Source organism: Mauremys mutica, chromosome 2, assembly GCF_020497125.1.
Source record: "Mauremys mutica isolate MM-2020 ecotype Southern chromosome 2, ASM2049712v1, whole genome shotgun sequence".
NCBI lineage: Eukaryota > Metazoa > Chordata > Testudines > Geoemydidae > Mauremys > Mauremys mutica.
In genome coordinates this window covers 38,646,854-38,669,862 of record NC_059073.1, presented here as the reverse complement: position 1 = coordinate 38,669,862, position 23,009 = coordinate 38,646,854, and the positions used below count along the sequence as shown (strand labels likewise).

Here is a 23,009-nt window from a genome sequence, read left to right as displayed (position 1 = left end):
AAGAAACTGGAGGATGTATCTGACACCAGTCAGTTGGAATAAAATTAGGCTGTGCAGCAGGAGAACAAGTCTAATAGAACATTGGAAGAGAAGGATTAAAAACTGGGAATCTGATTTTCAGAAGTGCTGAGCACTCACAAATCCAACTGAAGTAAATAGGAGCTGCCAGTGCTCAGGACCTCTGGAAATCAAACTCAGCATTTTTAAAAATGTCACTAGTGAGAGAATTACTAATTAATGTTTCTTGAAAATGAGTTCCATAGCTGATAAGACCCAGTACTGATATTTAGTTTGTTTGTTTAATTATGGATTGCTATTGCTGGAGTTGTTCTGGACTATGTGGTAAGAAGTTTGCTTCAAGTACATTTTCAACTGTAAGTCATCCATCTAATATAGATATCAATGACAGCATTAGAGAAAATTATATGCAAGATGACATGGACATAAATAGGTAATGTTTCCCTTTAATTGCAGGAAAATTAGCATAATGATGGCTAGACCTGATGAAAGAAAGAGAAGGTAGATTTTTTTTCAGATCTATGGAGCATAGAAAGGTCAAGTGGGACCATTTCTTCAATGAGTCATAGAATATTTTCTGCTCTGGATCTTGCTTCACTTACAAATTAAATACCTGGATACGGCTCTGAAGGTGTGTGAGATTTTGGATCCTATTCTCAGATTTATTTCTTTATAATTATTTTATTGATGGAAGAGGGGAAATCTGATATTTTAAACTAAGGTTGAGAATACATATTAGTAATTTAAGGGTAAAAAAATCATAGGCATATTAACATTTTCAAAACCAATAATTATAAATTTAGAAAATTCAGAGTTTAAATTTATTTTAAGTGTAATCTTAACATGTTAATGTATGTAATGCACACAAGCAACCTTAACTCTTCCCTACAGTGATGTCATCCTTTAATAACAGCTATGATTAAGGCAATTTTGGTGTTTGTGGTCCCAGATTAGATTAAATTGATTTTTATAAATTTTTATTTTCATATCCCTTCCACCTTGTAGCATTAGCAGTTACTGACACAGCTTCATGACCTGGCAGAGTGGAGAGAGTTGTCATAGAGTGGGGTTCTGCTAATTTTTCTGACTGTTTTTAGAGAGTGATGATGAGTGATTACTTCTCCTTCCCAAATGCTAACTTGGGGAATCGCACAGGGACCAGTTCTGTTGACCCTCCTGTTCAACATCTGTTATTCCATAAGTAGAGATCATGAGATGATATGGGCTATAACATAGTCCCTATGCTCATGACACCTAGCTCTACATTTTCTCTCTTCTGACCCAGAAACTTACCCAGTGTTTGGCAAAAACTGGACACGGCATGAAAGCCATTTAGTTGGAGTCCAATCTGGCAAGACAAAGGTAATGTTCATTGGCAAATGAAAGTGCTTTGAGGACCTGGTGAAAGCTATAGTTGTTCTATCATTTGACTGCATCTGCTCAACTGGTGTCAAAATGGTTCACAGTCAAGGGAGGGTCTTACTAGACTCCCCACTATTCCTATATGTACAAGTCACATCAGGTAACAGAATATCCTTCTTTCACCAAAGGCTGACAAATAGACTTACTAGGTGAAATTCAAGGCACTGGTTCTCTTTTATACAGTTACACTTGAATGGTCTAGGCATAGAGTATTGAAAGGACTGCTCCACCATATCTAACCTACCATTGGTCCGTGTTCTTCCAGCACACTAGAACTTCTTGTCCCAAAGACTTAACACTTAAAAGTGCTGCTGGCAGAGTGTTTTTGATATTGAGGCTGTTCCTTAGAATTCATGCCTTGTGGAAACACAATTAAGGATAAATCTGGCCACTTTTAGAAAGAGGCATCACTTTGCTCAGGCTTTTCAACATGGTTAAATCTTTGTTTCCTAGCCCAGTTGAAAGGGTGCTGCTGGCAGCAGCAGAGTATGCTATTTGGTCTCTTACTGGGAATTTGAATTTCTCAGTTTAAGTTTCGTAATATGTTGATGGACACCAAATAAAGTGTGTAGTAATAATAAAGCTGACTAGAAATATCTTCTATTACACATCATGTAAAAGAATGTCAGGTGACTATCTTAATGTACTTTTAATAAATATATTGAAAACCAATAGATTTGGACTAAATATGGTTCTCTAAGTCTGCATCCAGATATGTTGTTTGTCATTTATTTTTGCTACATGACATTTTTTTGGCACCCAGTGGTTCTTTTCCAAGGTGTGATTGCTTCCTATAGAAACCGGGGACTGGATGGGATGAGTATGTGAGCTTTGAGAGGCTTTCTCCAGTGCAATCTGGTCCCTATTGTAGAAGAAGGATTTGGTTGTGCATGAAAACTTCCTCCTCCTTTCCCTTTCTTTTCCATTGTAATGCGCCATTGAGTTTCTGCTTGGGAGGCTCAAAAGAACCCCAGCCCCAACACATACACTTTGGAGCAAATCTTACCTTTTGCAGCTGGGGAATGATGCTCCAGTTAAGATTCTGTGACAGGTAATAGTAGTTTAGGTAAACTGAGATAAAGAGCCACTGATGGAGAAAGCAAAGTAATTAAAATGAACAAGGGAAAGAAAAACTGAAAAGTAGTAAGAATAAAAGTACTATATTAAAGAAGGTGAAGCAAGAAAGACAGGAAATTCATTAGAGTAAATTAGGTAAGAGAGAAAATAGACCAGGGGTAGGCAACCTATGGCACGGGTGCCGAAGGTGGCACACAAACTGATTTTCAGTGGCACTCACACGGCCCAGGTCCTGCCCACCGGTCTGGGGAGCTCTGCATTATAATTTAATTTTAAATGAAGCTTCTTAAACATTTTTTAAAACCTTATTTACTTGACATACAACAATAGTTTAGTTATATATTATAGACTTATAGAAAGAGACCTTCTAAAAGTGTTAAAATATATTACTGGCACGTGAAACCTTAAATTAGAGTGAATAAATGAAGACTCCGCACCCCACTTCTGAAAGGTTGCCGACCCCTGAAATAGACGTTAGATATATTAATTGAAGGAGAGTATTAAGACGTATTTAGAGTAGAAAAGAAAATTCTACTCAGAGGAATTACATTATTCAAAGAGTATGTTTTTATTGTTTCGTTTCTTTAGGACTCACCGTTGCCGTTATCTTTTCAGTAGTTACTCCGCTTCCAGACAAACATCGGTAAAGTATGTGGCTATGTACAAATTGGACTTTTCTTTCTCTGTGACCCGAGTTTGGATTGTGGTTGGGTGGTATTATTCGCTGTCTCCTAACCAAAGACCACAAGAAAAACTTTGCATTTCCTTAGCACCCTTCACTTCCCGCTGCACCAAGAAACAAAAATGTGTTAAATGTGTTGGATCCAAGGGGTGGGGCCCTGTACCGTCATCAGCTTCCGAAGGAGAAAAAATTAAGTCAAGAAGAACCTGAGCCCTCTCCCCAAGGACTGAGCTCTTCAGCAGGTAGCAGTGAGGATGCTACCGGCAGTTCCAGAACCCCGCATGCAGGTCAGGGCAGAGCTCAGCTCAGCTGCTTTTAATAATTGCACTGTTGTGACTCTTCTCCTGTTATGGGGTATGTGCCTGGGTGTGAATAAAGATAGTGCACCGTTTCCCCCCCCTTACGTCCCGCGGTGCACTGTACCCGGTTAGCTCCCACCCCCTTTGTACCTTTGCTCCATCGCGCTGTCTGCTCCAGTTCGCCTCCACTGCCATCCCCATCGCCTCCTTTCCCAGGGGCTGCTGCATCTCACGCCACCTTCTTTCCCAGCCACTTCGCCCTCTCGTACCCCCCTTCTCCCTAATCCGATTTCTCTGGCCGCCTTTCCCACTCTCACTCTCTGCTCTTCCGCCCCTAGCTCCTCTCCACCCCCGCCTCTCGGGAGAGCCCCGGCAGCGGCGGCTGTGCACAGTCTTTCTCCGCCCCCCTCCCTCGGTGCGTCCGCCCCTTGAGCAGCTGGGCTCGGTCCTCCCAGCGCGTCCGCGGCGCTTGGCTCCTCCTTGTCCTTCCTCGCGTGATTTTTATCGCGTCCATTTTTGTGCATTTATAAATAAATAACAATAATAATAATAAATCTTCTCCCCACCCCCTCGCTGGGCGTCGATCCCCTGCGAAAAGCGGAGCCCCGTAACTCCCGCGGCAGGAAAAAGCGTCGCTCCGGGCCGGGCGCGGGGCCGGCAGGAGGACGCGGAGCCCCCTTCCGTGACTCCCGCTCGCTCTCAGCGCGGCGATGGGTTAGGCGGACTGTCTCCAGCAGCCGAGCGCGGCAGCGGCGGCGAGGCCCGCACAGGAGCACCTGCAGCAGGAGGCGGCGGCGGCCGTCAGCGGCGCCCCACGCCCAGCCCCGGACCTCGGCGTGGAATTATGAGCCGGCTACAGCTGCCGGCGGCTGGGGCTCGCGTGCACCCTACGGGCTTTGCCCCGGCTCTGCGCTCTTGGGCGGCAGGGCTCCTGTCACACCCCCCCGCTTCTTCCCCTGCAACCGGCTTCCTGCCCCTGGCGTCCCTGCAGCCGCCGGTTTCCGGGCTCAGACTCTTCCTCTGGCGCCGGGGTTAGCGTAATCTGGCCTCGCGCCTTCTCCCGGGGTCAATCCCGTCCCCCCGCTCTCTGTCTGGCCACCCCCTCGCTGCCCATCCCCTCAGGTCTCCGCCCGTTCCGCTGCCCCCCTCCTAGAGTCCCTGCCCCCACCCCCTCTTCATTCTGCTTCGGCCCCCTTCCCGCGCGTCACTCTCCTTCCCCCTCCCCCCGCGGCTCCCCTCACGAGTGGGCAGAGTGTGTGTGTGAGGCCGGGCTTCCCCGGTCAGCCCCCTCCCCGGGGCGCTGTTGATTCATCAGGCTGCCCATTGATCCGCGTGCATTGACTTGTATGTATCGCTCCCCGCGCCGGCGGCTGCTGCTCCTGCCGCTGCCGCCCGAGCGAGCCCCGTGTCTCCCGTCGCGTGGCTGAGCTCCACCAAACATGTCGGCTCCTGTCGGGCCGCGGAGCGGCCCTGCTCCTCCTCAGCCTCCTCCACCTCAGGCCCCGCAGTCGGAGATGCCCGACCTCAGCCACCTCACGGAGGAAGAGAGGAAGATCATCCTGGCCGTCATGGAGCGGCAGAAGAAGGAGGAAGAGAAGGAGCAGTCCGTGCTCAAGTAAGGGCAGCCCCCTCCTTTCCTACCCGCTCAGGGCCGCAGAGAGAGCCGGGGTGGCGGGCTCGACCCCAGCCGCCGAGGTGTTGCGGGGATTGGGGGCTTGATTCTGTCGGGGCCCTAGCTGCTGTGGGGAGGGGGGAAGCTGATGGGGGTGTGGAGATGAGGCCGCTCGGCTGTGGTATTTGCTCCAGGTCCCCGGTGCTTTGTCCTCCCCCCACCGCCCCCCCGCTCTCCGGGGACAGGGGGAGGCGGCTGGCATCGGGCAGAGACTGGGGCTAGGCACCCAACATGGCCGCACAGGTGCTGCTGTTCTAACCCGGCGTGTGCAAGGAAAAGGGTCTCGGCAGTGGGGGAGCTGCCGGAGGGCGGGTGGGAGGCCGCGGGCTCGTTCCTGGCTGCGAGCGTGTGGCGGGGCCCTGGTACCGCTCGCCCCCACACCTCGGGCCGGAGATTTGTGGACAGGGCCTAGGCTCTAACTGTCTCCAAGTGGGTTTGCAAGAGCCGCCATCTTTCTCTACCAGCGTCGCCCGCCCCCGCTCCGCGCCTCTTTCCTAGCTGAGAAAACGTCTCCGTGGGGTGGGCACTCAGCCCCTGGCACCTGTGGTTCCTAGTACCCTGTCCCGCTAACCACACGCCGGGCGGGGCCTGCCGGCTGCTAGCGGCTGGGACGCTGAGGAGGGAAGCACGTTTCCACAGCGGCTCTGTAACTTCAGCACCAGGGAGCTGTCCAGACCGGGAGTGGGGGGGGAAGCGTTTATGGCCCTGCTGTCCTTCCATGTCTCTCCATCGACTCCCTTCCGTCTGCAGACGGGTCCAGCTCGCAGTTGTCAGGGATCGGGGGAGGCTTGTCTCGGAAGGCTGTACATTTTAACGCATTTTTGTTTCTTGGTGCAGCGGGAAGTGAAGGGTGCTAAGGAAATGCAAACTTTTTCTTGTGGTCTTCGGTTATTTTTACCTATCTAAAGCACTTGGAGAGGCATTCAGATCTATTGCTTGCAGATTAATGTGAAGATACTGGGTTTGTAATCTGAATCCGTACGGTTGTCCCATATGTCTACTTACCAAACACATGTAAACACTCATGAAACTTACCAAACACATGTAAACACTTCTCTATCTGGTGAAACCACCACATTCACCTCTAATGATTTAGAAGTATAACATCACGTTACTCTATACAATATTATGTGTAGACATATGAAAAAGCCAGAAAAGAGGTGACATAATATTTTTCACAGTGTCAATGGTTAATGCAAAAAAGAGAGAATTCTATGATTTAGCACTGTCTCTTGACCATTGTGGGTTTCAACTGTTCCTTCAAAATCTAGCTAAAAGCTATCTCTGGGCCTTGATGCTTGGTTGGAAGTGTGTGTGTTCCAGTCATTGTTTCATTAGAAATATGCTAGTGGAAATTTAAACTATGGTTAGTCTTTAAATAAAAGTTATTGAAGGCAAAAGAGTGCTCCACTTCTTAAATCCTTTTCAGTGTGCCTCTGCTTTAAAAAATGCTTTAATATGTCAACATTTTGAAGAACACCAGTGTGAATTATACACTGGAAATCAAATTACATATCTAATTTGTCATTCTAATTCTAAATAATCAAAAGTAATTCAGAGTATTGAATAGCTGACATTTTAATATTATATAATTCGCACTATTGTGGCACCCGCATTTTAAAGTACTTAAAAGATTTGTTACATTTCTGAATAATATGGAGAATCAAAATAAAATAATGTAAATTTTTAACTCAAAAATTTTGTGTGTTTAAAAACATTAACAAGAAATTAAATTACAAGTTATTAATCAGAGGTATAGCTTCAATATATGAGAGTAGCATTAAAGATTAACAAATATTGCTGGCAACTGTGTTTTGGATTCTATAATATTTGTGATTTTATAATTACATTTACTGTAAGAAAGTAAGAATATCACTGATTTTTTAATAGTAAAAATCATGTATAATTCTAAAATCTAAACATATGTTATGTGTGTTTTAAATGTGATTGTAACCTATATGCATGAGGAGTCATAATTTTTTAGGAGTAAGGTTGTTACAAGGCTAAGAATTTCATACATTATCACTAATGTGCATATTATAGGCAGGGTAATTTCCCAGTAATTTTAAGAAAGGGAGAGGATTCAACTAACATCAAATGGTTTAAGTGTAAGGATTATAAGTGTAAACAGATTTTCTATTTTTTTTTAAATTTAAGTTTGCTCTGTTATTATCTGAGAACACATTCAGAACAGAAGGAAGTTTGTGGGGGAAAGGAATGCATGCAGTTGCAAAATAAAGTAAGGTGATACCACACCCTCCATTAGAACATTGAGAGAAGCATATGCATTCTATGAGGCTTAGTTTCCCATTGGTTTCACACTCAAACCTCTTATTGATGGAGCTATGTCAATTTATAACAGCTTATGAGCTGATCCACCGTCTTCCCATTAAGGAGTGTCATTGCTGTAATTTCAGCTTTTCACTTGACACAGTGTGTGGATGGTGTGGTGGAGGTTGAGAATTGTGTGTAAGGTGTTGGAAAGACTATATGCCAAAATATGTATGTACAGGATGGACTAAAACAACTATCTTATAGAAGTATTGTTGTCAATGGGAGTTAATAATAATTTACAAGACCTTGAGAAGTGATATGGTTTCAGGTAAACAACTTATCAATGTTATTTTCTAAAGGCATTTTATTTACTTTATTTAATTTGAAATATGCACTTGATAGTTTCAAAGCACTGTTTATTCTAAAAGTGTTCTCTTTCTCTATATTTACTAGAAAAAATACCATACAAAAACTTGTTCTACTCTCTTAGGTAAATATTTTGCAGTTTAACCTTCTTGACAGATATGTTCCCCAATTTCTAAAAGAAAACAAGAACATTAATACAACATATACATTTAACTATTATTGTTACGATGCAGATAGAGCCAAATTCTGCACTCCTTATTCAAGCAAAATTTCCATTGAAGGTAAACTTCTTTTGAAGTGAAATGGACTTTTATCTGAGTAAGAATTACAGGCTATATCACTCCATTTCATGAAAATAAAACACGGGTGGATAAAATTATGCTGGAAAGTCTGAGCTGACACTTGGAGAGGTCTTGTGATAACGTTCTTATTAGAGAATTGAGGGGGTAAGGATGGATTTCCTGTAAACTTTGGGGAAACTTATGATGACTGAATGTCAGTATGAGAGGCTAGCCCCTCCCTCCATGCTCCTGCTTTCTTCCGTGCCATTTCAAGTTATTGCATGGTGCCCATCACTATGATTTTTTAGAACTTTCCAGACGTTCATTAAATAGTGTGACTAGTATCCGTCATGTGGACTGTTTATTTTTATTCCTCCCTTTTCTGTCTCCAGGCAGAAATGTGTATGTCTATTTAAAAAAAAAAAGGATATATAAAAAATCCCTCTCTCTACATGCACTAATCTCTTGTGGGGAGTGGAGATAGATGCTATAGAGTTTGAATCTCCAGGAGTTAATTTTGATAAGGTCAGCATGAACTCCTGCTGAGATTTGTAGGGGGAAGATGACATGTAAAGTGGCTGTTTACCAGATCTGCTCCCTTCTCTGTCTCCTAAATGCACACAGCTGTAGCCATGCAGTGTTCCCATGGAGGAGGAGGGGTCAGGATACTGTGCTGATTCTACTCTGAGCCTCTCCTCTGGAAGTTTTGGTACTACTGGAGTGGGGTTTCTGTTTCTTTCATTCCTGCTTTACTGAATGTTGATTTGGCTCAGTGTAAGAGTTGCTGCAGCTGCCCCTTCATTAAGGTTATCATTTTATAGTTAGATCACTCTGTTGTGTTTGTTTTTTCCTAAATCAACTATAGGCCTAAATTTGAGATTCCTTGCTTTTGCTGATTTGTGTTTCAACCTAAAGCTATTTAAACATATATTATTGTAATTTATTTGTGAGGAAATTTATCTTTACTAGAAACTAGAGTAATGTTTTGATATTGGACTGTTATTTTTAATCTGAAAAACTGAACATTTTAAAAATGTTCCTCCCATAGAAAAAATATTTTGCTGAGATTTAACAAAAGTATTTGAATTAACAGGCAAAGTAAATGTAGTGTGGTAAAAAGATACTAAGTTATTTAATTTATGTAACAGGACAGAAAAAGATTTTTGAGCAATATTTAATATACATAATATATGTACTCATGATGCAGTAAATTTTTCCTCTACAATTTATACAAGTTCATCTTAATTAAACTACAAAAATGCAAATGTTTTGAACCTCTGTTGTTGTAGGGACTTTGTGTAGAATTTGCATGAAGAGTTTTCATTTACAATATGTATGTTCTGCATCTTTTTTCTAGTTTTATCCATGTAAGCTTCCTAATAGTTTTTCAGGTCATGTTGTCTCTATATAAATGAATTTATGATCCCAGTTTTGTGAGGTCCTGAGTGCCCTTCAACTTCCACTGATTTGATTGGCATTGAGGGCACTTTGCAGGATTGGGCCCTATGTTAGAAAAAATGCAAATTAACTTAAGTCTCTGTATGAATCTGACTTTTATATGGGAGGGCTGGCTTGAGGGGAGTGCTTATTGGGAGGTCTCATGAAGGGTAGTAAGGTGGCAACATTATTGCATAACAGACTTGGGAGTGGTCTTTGAGGTGCATATGTGCTTGTCCAGTTTACCTTCAATGTCACCAGAGGTTGGCAGCTATTTCAGGTGACCAGTCTGTTATAGTCTATAAAAACTAGGATAAAATGCTGTTCTCTGTAAAACCAACAGGAACAGGCTCTGAAAACGTACATTTCATTGTTTTAGAGACATATTGTAATCCTATTTTATAAATAAACTGAAATTAGGTGTTCATTCACATGGTGCTGAGTGGGGTGTGGGCATGATTAACGGATTGGAAGAGGAAGTAGGTATGGATAGCACAGTGGACAAAGAAGATGATTTTCACAGCTGGTTTTTTTTTTTTTGATGCAGTGAAGTGACAGCTAAGGAGTTCAGGGAAGAGGAGTTCTCAGTAGTCATGAGGAAAGATGATCAAGTGTTTAATGGCAGGAATGAAGTGACTTTGGAGAAGTAAAGGAAAAAACACTTAGGATTTAGCAGTAGTGCTGATGTGGGAGGAGATTGTTGCCTGAGAGTTCTAATCCTGATCTGTTAGTTTGTGGTCTTCAGAGTTACATGAAATATTTGTATGTGTTACTGCTATATAAAATATGTTTAAAGCTTCCCTACCTCACAGGGATGTTATGCAAATTGATTAGTTAGGATTTATACTATTTTTTAAAGATAGAAAACATGAAATGCTCAGTGTTTTGAATATTTTGGGTGTGTATGCCTATAAAGTGATCATTCTTTGTATGTTTTTTCTGAAGTGCAAATAGGGGTCTGAGGGATTCAAAATTTGTAAGATTTTGTAAATTTTGAGGGCCCACTGGTCTGAGTAATGCCTGCCCAAGATTCTTGAAAATAAAACAGCTGGTTACCAAAGGGGCGGAGTGGGGAAAAGGGTAGAACAAAGATCCTTTAGTCCAAGCATGCATCAAACTTCCTGCCTATTCAAAACCTCAGACTGTGGGGCAGCCACGGAGGAGGCAGAGGGTTGCCTCTGGTGGAATCTCTGCCTCTTTCTCAGTGGCTCTAAAGTTCTTGAGTTGAATGTAACTGAGCACTGCCTAAAATATGGGTGCTGGGATACAGAGCCCTGGAAGGACAGAGTTGCTCTTTCATCCTTTAAAATATGGAGAGCTTTGTCTGTCCCACTGCTGAAGAAGCTTTCCCTTAAATGGGAGGTCCTCGATTATTGCCTGAACCTCTGTTGAAGTTCCAGAGGACTGAAGCCAGGACAACCTTGTCCTGCTTATTTCAGTAGCCATGGTGTGCCCTGCTGTATCATGTGTCCAGTGCAGTCTGGCAAGATGTTTGAGCAACCAGTTGGCCATAAGCTATTTCAGTAACTCTTGGAGTTCCTTGAGTAACGGATCAACAAAATTAGACAGTTTGTCACAAATTAAAGAAATATGTTGAGCAGCACTTGATAATTTGCTGCTTTCATTTGAAGGCTTGATGAAAAGATCCATTTTTTTGGGGATTCTTTTTTCCTTGGGGTGACTTTAGTAGACTTTGCTATTTTGTTCTCTCCTGTACTACTTGCACAGCAGGAGAGCCAGATGCAGGATGAGAGTAAGTGTTCAAATCCTTTGCAGGGACTTGACCTTCTGTCTGCTGTCTTAGAGGTAGTTTAGATGGAAGCAGGCTCATGCTAGATGGATTTGGCAGGTTTCAGCATGCCATTCTTTATTGGCATGGCTAATTTCCTGGGTGTTAGTTAATGCAATATGTTTAAGAGCTTGTGGTGGTTTTCTTGAATAGTCTCCAGAGGAATGTCTAAGATTTCTACATGCACTTTAAGTACTTGAAAACATTATTCATCTGCAAAGATGGATGTAGGTGGATTTTCTGCCTCACCAAAAGAAGATGAGGATATTGCGGATGGGACTGGATACTCTTTCTCTGGAATATTCTTGTCTACTTTTTTTTCTAAAAGATATGCTCTAGAAATTATTTTGGAGAAGTTCTATGGCCTGTCTTATATAGGACATCAGACTAGATGATCAGAAAGGTCCCTTCTGGCCTTGGAATCTATTAAAGTGTTGTATTTTTTGAGGTAGATAATAACCTAGGACTGTAGTCAACATTTCTTATTCAGGCAGCATTCCCATGATTTCATTATGTGTTTTGCTGAATACAGATTGAAGGATGGAGCGTACAGTTTTGTTTTGTTTTTGTTTACTTATGCTGTACAACATATGTATATGGTGAAGATGAATTTAAATGTAGTCTTGAAATAGTGGAAAATAGAAAGTATAGGAAGATATAGGAAGAAGAAACTTGAGTGATGAAGGACATGACACTCTTTTTCTCACTCAAGAAACAGATCTTGGAGTCATTGTGGCTAGTTCTCTGAAAATACCCACTCAATGTGCAGCAGCAGTCAAAAAAATGAACAGAATGTTGGGAATCATTAAGAAAGGGATAGATAATAAGACAAAATAACATATTGCCTCTATATAAATCCATGGTATGCCCACATCTTGCATACTGCATGCAGATGTGATTGCCCCATCTTAAAAAAAGATATATTGGAATTGGAAAAGGTTCAGAAAAGGGCAACAAAATGATTAGGGGTATAGAACGGCTTCCCTATGAGGAGAGATTAATAAGACTGGGTCTTTTCAGCTTGGAAAAGATACGACTAAGGGGGGAATATGATAGAGGTCTTTAAAATAATGACTGGTGTGGAGAAAGTAGATAAGGAAGTGTTATTTACTCCTTCTCATAACAAAAGAACTAGGGGTCACCAAATGAAATTAATAGGCAGCAGGTTTAAAACAAACAAAAGGAAGTATTTCTTCACACAACACACAGTCAACCTGTGAAACTTTTTCCCAGAGAATGTTCTGAAGGCCAAGATTACAACAGGGTTTAAAAAAGAACTAGATAAATTCATGGAGGATAGGTCTATCAATGGCTATTAGCCAGGATGGGCAGGGATGGTGTCCCTAGCCTCTGTTTGCCAGAAGCTGGGAATGAGTGACAGGGAATGGATCACTTGATGATTAGCTGTTCATTCCCTCTGGGGCACCTGGCATTGGCCACTGTCGGAAGGCAGGATACTGGGCTAGATGGACTTTTGGTCTGACCCAGTTTAGCCATTCTGATGTTCTTAATATTAAAAATCTTAAGTTCAAATTAAATCTCACTATTTATCTCTGTTTACCAAGATTAGTTTGTCTCCTTTCCAGCAGTACACCGTCTAAACAATCTCATGTTTAACAAGAAAACCCGTTAGCATCTTACATTACAATAGCATTTCAATATTCCATTAAAACTATCACAACAATTTTAAATCTAATCTATTGGCAGTGCTTTTGCAAACTCCACCTCTTCTCACCAATGATATTGAAGTCTTGGTGACGTCATCCTGTTGCAGCAACTGTGCTCAGGGGCGGCTCTAGGCACCAGCACGCCAAGCGTGAGGGCGGCAGGCAGGTTGCCTTCAGCGGCATGCCTGTGGAGGGTCCGCTGGTCCCGCGGCTTTGGCGGACCTCCCTCAGGCATGCTGCTGAATCTGCGGGACCGGGGACCTCCCACAGCCTCCTGCCGTGCTTGGGGCGGCAAAATACCTAGAGCCGCCCCTGACTGTGCTATACTGGAAGGTTGCTTCTTCTTGATGTTGTGTTGTGGCTTCTTTGTTTGTCTTAGTTGTACTTCTTGCTGCCCTTGCTATTTGTTTGCTTGGAGAGGTGCTGTATTGAAGATGTGTTGAGATGAACAGGCTGAGATGTGAGGGTAAGAGTTCGTGTAAAAGCATAAGAGAGCATATAAGCATAATAGTACATAAGGGTTTAGTAATATGATAGTATAAGGGTTCAGAGCAATTTATACTATTCTTTTTCCATAGTTTCATTAAAGATGGAAGACACTTCTCTCAGGGGCTTGATTGGATTTAAATATCAGCTGCTGTCACCTTCCATTGGCTCAACACATTATCTTGGTGGCATCTGCAGCTCATGAACATGCAAACTGCCAATGTCTATGCGACAGGGTTGCAATTATTCTTGAACTTCATGGTTATGTATTGCTTTTGTCTTTGTGGTTGGAAACTCTCAGAACATCATTGTTAGAGTTTTAACTGTTTCTTCTATTCAATCTGTTTGCTGAGATAGTCCTTTAATTCCATTAGGGATATCATAGGAGTTGAAATTTTGTTTCAGATGAGTCCAGATACTCACATTTCTATATACATGTCTTTCAGCTCTTAAATGAGTTTTTTTTAGTCTTTAAACTTAAATCGTCATCAAAGACGTTATTGTCCTTTCTTCTTACCATCCTCGGAGAGTTTGCTATTGAATTTTTCAAGCGTTGCCAGATAACTAATTCCCTAATTAACATGAATATTTTTATATTCAAATGGATTCTTATCATCAAATAATCTTGCTATATTTGTACAGGGTGGTTATTATTTGAAGGCTTGCTTTTAGATACAAAATATTTGCAAATATACATCTCAAGAGAAGCTTAAGCATTTTAAGCATTTGAGGGACAACAAAGGTTTTCACCTTCAAGTGGAAACATGAGTTAGAAGTAACTAGTATCTTTTGTAAAACATTTTTCTACCATAAATGTTGTTCTTAACATTTGAAGAATGAAGACTTTAGAGTCTTTATAAAAATAAATCAGTCTCAATTAGAATATTTGTAGAATTCTTTGTGTGGGTGTAAAATTTAAGGTTTTTCCCCTGCAAAGAGGAGGGGTGAAGAGGCCCACTTTTATGACTTAGTTTAAAGCTCTGATAACACAACCTAAGCATCACTTCTTTTTGGAATGTCCTGAATAAAGAGCATCCTCACATTGTGTAAAACAACCAGATGTCTTTCTAAATCATCAATATCTTCAGAAGTTTGCATTCTTGAGATAAAGATGATGTCTGTATCACACTGGTGTCTTGTATGAAGGGAAGGTGACCTCTTCTTTGAGAAGACAATCTTGTTTGTTGTTGGCCTTTTGATCAAATGGTTCCTAAACTTACAACCTACCATTTGTAGTACATTTATAGTTAAAGAATCCTATCAAATATTCTATACAAGGAATAAATCACAATAGCTAACATTTATTTGCATTTTCCAAACATACTTTATTTTATACTAATGTAGACTGATAAAGCAAAATAGAAGTTATAAAACTGCATCCCAGAGTCTCTGTAAATACATATGGAGATAATAAATATGCTTTTATGATTAAGGAAGTGTAATCTTTGACACTTTTGGAGCCTGTCACTGGTTGACAGAAAGCAGAGATTTTCTAGAAATTCCTTTAATTAGCTTGAACATTTTTGTGGGGAGGGATAGCTCTGGATTGAGCATTGTCCTGCTAAACCCAGAGTTGTGAGTTCAATCCTTAAAGGGGCCATTTAGGGGCCTGGGGCAAAAATCTGTCTGGGGATTGGTCCTGCTTTGAGCAGTAGGTTGGACTAGATCACCTCCTGAGTTCCCTTCCAACCTTGATATTCTATGATTTAATTAAATATGCAACCAAAAATATAAGCATGTGAACTACCATATTCTCCAAACATCATGTGTGTGAAAATAATTGTATATCTTAAAATTCAGTAAAGACAAAGTCAAAATTATAATGACTTAAAATTATAAGAATACAGTAACTCCTTATTTAATGTTGTAGTTATGTTCCTGAAAAATGCAACTTTAAGTGAAACAATGTTAAATGAATCCAATTTTCCCATAAGATTTAATGTAAATGCAGGGGGGTTAGGTTCAAAGGAAATTTTTTTTGGGCAGACAAAAGGCATTATATACTGTACAGTACTGTACGGTACTGTGGTTGGGAAGTGCCCCTGGCTTACCCCACACAGGCACAGCCCCTTGTAGGCAAGGACACTAGGAAGCAACTTCGCAGCGGCAGCTTCCCTTCAGAAGAACAGGTGCCGACTTTGCCAGGAATGCTCCTGCCTTTTCCTGTCACCACTCCACGCCCGCCTCTTCCCACCCCCACTCCACCTCCTCTCCGGAGCACGCCACATCCCCGCTCCTTCCGCCCCCGAAAGTCATTAGAATTTTCTGGTGGGTGGGGGAGGCAGTGCTTTCCCTCTCCTCCCCCTCCCTCCCAGAAAGTCCTAAGTACCGCCAAACAGCAGTGGGGGAAGAGCTGGGAGGAAGGGGGAGGAGGCAGAGAAGAGGAACTTGTGCAATGCTCCCCTGTAAAGTCGCTGCTCTTCCACTGCAAGTGGACAGAGCAGGCAGCCAAATGACGTTATAAGGAAGCATTGCACAACTTTAAACGAGCATGTTCCCTAATTGAGCAGCGACGTAACTTTGAAACAATGTTAAGCGGGAGGACGTTAAGTGAGGAGTTACTGTAAATAATAATTTTAATAACAATTGTGCATCAATACTGATGTTTACCCCCTACATTACTCCTTGGTAGCAGCTGCATCAGGGCCCAGGGTTGAGCTCAAAGAGTTTTTGAAAAGTTTCAGATTTTCTGTTGCAAGTGGACCTGTTCACTACTTGATACAATATGAAAATAATAAAGTTTTGTTTACAACAATGGAATGCTCAGGCCTAGAGGGCGAACACATTGTCATCACCCTGGGCTGGTCTTTTGCTTTTATACATTCCCATTGGTAATCAGGATGACAAGGAAGATATACCAGGACTGAGCAAAAGTAATAATGGTCTCCCTTCATATGGACCCTGATTCCCATGGTTCCCCAGATTTCTTTTGATTCCTGTTCACCAACCCTGGTTCCTGCCAATCTTTAAAGACTTGATTCATCAGGGTACTTTCACTCACTCAGACCTCCAGCATCTGAGACACACTACCTAGAACCTGAATGTTCTCCCTTTCTAGACCAGGTCTGTTCCTAATACTAGTATATTTCTTGCTCAGATTCTAAAAACGTTCAATGAATCATGCTTGTAAGGAGATTTGGAGAATGTGATCCTTCTGATGTGTATAACTATGCCTCTCTACCAGAGAGAACTTGGAATTCCTCCTAGATGACTTCAGTTTGAGTTTGAACCTTGTATCGTAAGATCTGAGATCTCCAGTCCCATCTGGATCACCCTGAATATGGACGTTGGACTATAACCTATAACTAATTCTGAAATAACTCTTTGCAACTACAAAGCTCACTGTCTCTACTATGAATCTGATCTCATAACTGTACTCATGTTTGTATGTATACTGATCTTTTAACCAATACTTTCTCTTTTCTTTTTTAATAAATTTTAGTTTAGTTAATAACGACTGATTAGAATTGTGTATTTGGGTGCGATCTGGAATATTCATTAACCTGGGAGGTAATGTGTCCAATCCTTTGGGACTGGTAGAACTTTCTTATATGATGAATAAGATTTTCAGTAATCCTCATCATATTTGACTTGGGCATCTGGGTGGAGGCCTAAGGCTGGATTGATTTAAGGGAACTGTGTTGTTGGCTTCTGGGTAACCAGTAAGGTATTATAAAAGCTGTTTTGTGCTGGTTTGATGAATCTAAGTATTGGAATATCCACCAGCTTTGGGGATTGTCTACCCCATTCTTTGCAGTTTGCCCTACCTGAGTAACCTCAGAGTGGCTCCCTGGGACCCTGGTCACCGTTCTATCTTGCTAAGGAAAGCCTTCTACTCACCATTAGAGAGTGGTGAGCGGATATTTCAAGCCATAGGCTAAAATAATATGGATGAAGCTAGTCCCGTCTCTAGGTTAAATCTTATAAATACAGGAGATAATTTTTCATTTAGATTCCTCCTCCAATAACATTAAGGAAACAGTTTATCGTTAAGATTGTGACAAGTTTACGTTAATCAGCATTCAATTAAGACTGTAATTTCTCTCTCTAGCTCACATATTGTCATTCTCTCTCTCTCTTCCTCCCCCCCCAATACAATGTGTTAAAGAGATTTAAACTTTGGATGTGAATTTCTTGCTTTTTGTAAGTTGGTCATTGCCTTAACACTACCCTAATGTTATTTATGTAGCTATTCTGTATCTATATCATGTATACACAAGCTTTTGACAGTAGTCTGTTTCTGTAAATTTAACATGAATATTGCTGAATTGATTCTAATATCTGCAACATCTAAAGGCTGAATTCAGCACTGTGGACATTTAGAAAAACTGGTATCTGCAGTCTAGTATAGCACGGAAATCAAATGAATTGTTGCCAAATCAGGCCCTCAGACAGCTTTTTTTTTTTTTAATTCAGTGTGCTTTCATTAATTTGGTTAGTCATTGTGATTATGATTTACTTCATTCTGTGTAACCAGCTGCTGCACAGTAAGTGACAGTTGAACTATACATTACCTAACAGTTAGAAAAATAGCATCCTGTCATATTAAGAAGGATGAGAATTACATTCTACTGAACAGTTTCAGAGTAGCAGCCATGTTAGTATGTATCCACAAAAAGAACAGGAGTACTTGTGGCACCTTCGAGACTAACAAATTTATTTGAGCATAAGCTTTCATGGGCTACAGCCCACTTCATTGGATGCATGTTCCATTCTATGCATCCAATGAAGTGGGCTGTAGCCCATGAAAGCTTATGCTCAAATAAATTTATTAGTCTCTAAGGTGCCACAAGTACTCCTGTTCATTCTACTGAACACTGATATCTTGAACCAACGTAAAAATAGCAAAGAGTCCTGTGGCACCTTATAGACTAACAGACATATTGGAGCATGAGCTTTTGTGGGTGAATACCCACTTCGTCGGATGCACGAAGTGGGTATTCACCCACGAAAGCTCATGCTCCAATATGTCTGTTAGTCTATAAGGTGCCACAGGACTCTTTGCTGCTTTTACAGATCCAGACTAACACTGCTTCCCCTCTGATACTTAACATAAAAATAGTTAATGAACATCCTTATTTTTCTCACGAATGATGATATAATAGATGTGAAAGATAGCTACAAAGAGTCTAAGCTATTCAAGAGTAAATATTCCCTTTTATTTTTGTGCAGAGAATGATATTTCTTGATTTTGCTTTTGAATATTTTTGTTGCTTTTTTCAATCTTTCATTAGATGACTTGTAAAATTATATCGATATCTGCAGGGGCATTGCTAATAATTTGTTTCACATGTAATACAAGCTGCAGATTCACAGATCTAAATATACCAGAATAGGAGACATTCTCTCAGCAGTCATATTTTCTAAAGTCTGTCTATCTGGCATTGGAAGAGCATTGTCAGAGAGTAATTCCGTTATCTATCACCTTAAATAGATGTGTTTGAAAATATTAATTGTAAATACATATTAAGGAATGTATAGGGAATCAATGGTTAAGAAGCTTTAAAATAAACCAACCCCTCCTCCAGTGTATTTGGAAAAAAAGCTATATTTTCTGCTACTATCTATGTATTGCAGATCCCTGTGGAAAGGGATCTGGGGGTCATAGTTGATCACAAGCTAAATATGAGTCAACAGTGTAACGCTGTTGCAAAAGAAGCAAACATCATTCTGGGATGTATTATCAGGAGTGTTGTAAGCAAGACACAAAAGTAATTCTTTGGCTCTACTTCAAACTGATTAGGCCTCAGGTGGAATATTGTGTCCGGTTCTTGGTGCCACATTTCAGGAAAGATGTGGACAAATTGGAGAGAGTCCAGAGAAGATCAACACAAATGATTAAAGGTCTAGAAAACATCTCTGATGATGGAAGATTGAAAAAATTGGGTTTGTTTAGCCTGGAGAAGAGAAGACTGACAGGGGACATGATAATTTTCAAGTACTTAAAAGGTTGTTACAAGGAGGCGGGAGAAAAAATATCCCCTCTGAGGATGGGACAAGAAGCAATGGGCTTAAATTGCAGGAAGGGCGGTTTAGGTTGGCCATTAGGAAGAATTTCCTGACAGAGTAGTTAAGCACTGGAATAAATTGTCCAGGAAGATCATAGATATCCGTCATTGGAGATTTTTAAGAGCCGGTTAGACAAATGTGTCAGGGATGGTCTAGATTATACTTAGTCCTGCCTTGAGTTCAGGGGACCAGACTAGAAGACCTGTTGACGTCCCTTCTGTGATTCTATGATTTTGGCAAAATTATGTCTTCCAGAGTCAAAGAAGTGCATGACAGAAAACCTGAGAGGAAAGGGTTGGAAGTTTTATGCCCTGGTACTGGCTTTTCCAACACAAATTTATAGAGAGGGTGCTCTGCAGGCATTCAGCCAAGAAGGGGTATTTCAGGGAAGAGTTCAGAAACAATGCTCTGATATGCAGGGCACTACATCCTCTGACACAGCAGTGGCCGCGAGGCATCTCCTCTGTGCTGGTTATTCATGTTACAGACAAAAATAATCAATATTTATAGATGGGCCTACACAGGTGATCATAGCTGAATGGATTATGGAGGAACAATGATAGTTCTTTGGCAACATATATTTGTGCCTATTCAGATATATTTAGACAGAGTGGTGGAATTTGGATCTTAACTCCATATTGTACTTCTGCATTTATGTTATCCACATAGTTTACTGTAATATGTCTAGGGGTTCTTGTCTAAACATGCTGTTACTTATATATCTGAAAAATATTCACAAACACAGATATTCCCTTGTATGAAACAGATCCTAAATTCATATGCATGTTTGCCCAGGAAAAAATAAACCCTTTGTCAGATAATTCAATTAACGGTTAATAACATTAGGTAAGGGCATTTTCTGTTTAAAAGCTTACGTTTGTTCTATATAAACTGGACTTACTGTAATTATCACAATTGGAAATGCATTTTTGATTGGTCAGATAAAAATTAATTAATTTAAATACTTAGGCCCTGACCCTGCAAACACTTATGTACATGCTTAACTTTGTGCATATGAGTAGTCCTATTGAGTTAAATGGAAACGTGTGAAGTTAAGTGCACAAGTGTTTATAAATTACTACAACCATGATACTGTAAACTTCTGTTTATTATTTATATGTAGTCTAAAAGTATGGTACGCATTTTACAGCTCAAAATTGAAGAAAAGAAATGCTATCACTCGTGTCCCAAAGAGCTTTCAATATTATTATGGAAGCAACAGTCACAGTTTGATAGTTAATGATCAGTAGAGTTTTGCATTTAAAGCAGGAATTCAACCACTTAGTTACAAATGAAGAATACAGTGTATCCTCCCCAAAATTATTTGAATACAGAATGCATTTAATTAATACAGAATACAGATTAATTAATTAATTTGAGTTAAAATTAATTAAATGTCTTTTAATAAATTGAGTATTTTTAGAACTTTTTTGTCCCAAATTATCTTGAAAACAGAATAACACAGACTTGCACACTTCCCATAAAATTACAATACACACATTGAAATCTTACGCATTAGCTACATTAGAAGAAGTTTTCATAGGATTGTTAATTTTTTTGCCATTATTTATAACTGAGAGTTTCTCTTTGAACAGAGACTGAAGAATAATGTTCTGTTATAGAGAAATCCATGAAGAATTCGTCTTTCAAAATGGCTGTCTTAAAATGCATCACACTCAATAACTAAATCAGATAATTTTTTGTGCTAATAAGTATTACATCCATTTCACAGAGAAGGAAACTGAAATACAGAGAGGTAAAGTAATTTGTATTAAAATTGTCTCAGAAGTACAATATGGATAATATAATTTTAGGCTCACTTTTTCAAAACTGGCCTCTAATTTTGAAGGAAGTTAACACAGAGTAGCAGAACCACCAGATTACTTTAGTTACATTGTTTTGGATAGACTATATCTATACAGGTAGAGTAAGATGTATGGCATGAGAGAAACCTTTTCATTTCCATTTCCATTTCCTCATTTTTTTTGCTGATACAGACTAACACGACTACCACTCTGAAACTTTTCATTTCCCTATCAGGTGTCTGTGTCCTATCTTGCCAGCAAGTTAAAGAAGTATGGATTGGATGAATGGACTATAAGGTGGACAGAAAGCTGGCTAGATTGTTGGGATCAACTGGTAGTGATCAACGGCTCGATGTCTAATTGGCAGCCAGTATCAAGCGGAGTGCCCCAGGGGTCGGTCCTGGGGCTGGTTTTGTTCAACATCTTTATTAATGATCTGGATGATGGGATTAATTGCATCCTCAGCAAGTTTACAGATGACACTAAACTAGGGGAAGAGGTAGATATGCTGGAGGGTAGGGATAGGGTCCAGAGTGACCTAGACAAATTGAAGAATTGGGCCAAAAGAAATCTGATGAGGTTCAACAAGGACAAGTGCAGAGTCCTGCACTTAGGAAGGAAGAATCCCATGCACTGCTACAGGCTGGGGACTAACTGGCTAAGCAGCAGTTCTGCAGAGAAGGACCTGGTGATTTACAGTGGATGAGAAGCTGGATATGAGTCAGCAGTGTGCCCTTGTTGCTAAGAAGGCCAATGGCATATTGGGCTGTATTAGTAGGAGCATTGCCAGTACTTGAGGGAAGTGATAGTTTCCTTCTATTTGGCACTGGTGAGGCCACACCTGGAGTACTGCGTCCAGTTTTGATCCCCTCACTGCAGAATGGATGTGGACAAATTGGAGATAGTCCAGTGGAGGGCAATGAAAATGATTAGGGGGCATGGGCACATGACTTACGAGGAGAAGCTGAGGGAACTGGGGTTATTTAGTCTGCAGAAGAGAAGACTGAGGTGAAATTTGATAGTAGCCTTCAACTACCTGAAGGGGGGTTCCAAAGAGGATGGAGCTAGGCTGTTCTCAGTGGTAGCAGATAACAGAACAAGAAGCAATGGACTCAAGTTGCAGTGAGAGGTGTCTAGGTTGGATATTAGGAAACACTATTTCACTAGGAGGATGGTGAAGCATTGGAATGGGTTACCTAGGGAGGTGGTAGAATCTCCATCCTTAGAGGTTTTTAAGGCCTGGCTTGACAAAGCCCTGACTGGGATGATTTAGTTGGTATTGGTCCTGCTTTGAGCAGGATGACCTCCTGAGATCCCTTCCAAACCTAATATTCTATGATCAACTGCACAGATGCTGTATCCATGCTGCAGATTATCTAGCACAGTGGTTTTGAAACTTTTAGAAGCCATGACCCCTATTGGGCCACTAATATTTTCATGATCTCCCTTCCTCGAAGATACAATCACTGATGATAATTAGTCATGCTAGCCTGACTGAGAAAAGCTGAGGCCAGCATTTTCATAGTTGCTTCTAATTTTCAGTGCTCAATTTGAGACACTTGTGGCCTGATTTACAGAGATGCTAAGTAAAGTTGGTAAAAAAATTTCATTCAAAATTTGTTTTAAACAAAATAGCGATTTTTTTAAACAAAACTTTCACAATTTTTTTCCAAAATTTCCTGGGTTTTTGTCAAAATTTTGAAATTTCTGTTCCCTTCCCCTTCT

The 23,009-nt window shown here is 40.8% G+C and overlaps 1 protein-coding gene across 18 annotated transcripts in view; it reads left to right on the top strand.

Moving 5' to 3' along the window:
* Positions 1-4,860: 4,860 nt before the first annotated feature.
* RIMS2 (regulating synaptic membrane exocytosis 2) overlaps positions 4,861-23,009 on the top strand; it is a 799,605-nt gene continuing 781,456 nt past the window's right edge. For 8 of the 18 annotated variants that reach the window (XM_045004555.1, XM_045004557.1, XM_045004552.1 and 5 more), the window contains exon 1: positions 4,862-5,113. In XM_045004555.1, the coding sequence (XP_044860490.1) occupies positions 4,938-5,113 (176 nt within the window). In that variant the 5' untranslated portion in view covers positions 4,862-4,937. Of the gene's footprint in view, positions 5,114-23,009 lie in introns of all 18 variants that reach the window. The other 10 variants (XM_045004563.1, XM_045004558.1, XM_045004565.1 and 7 more) reach the window with 4 other exon arrangements.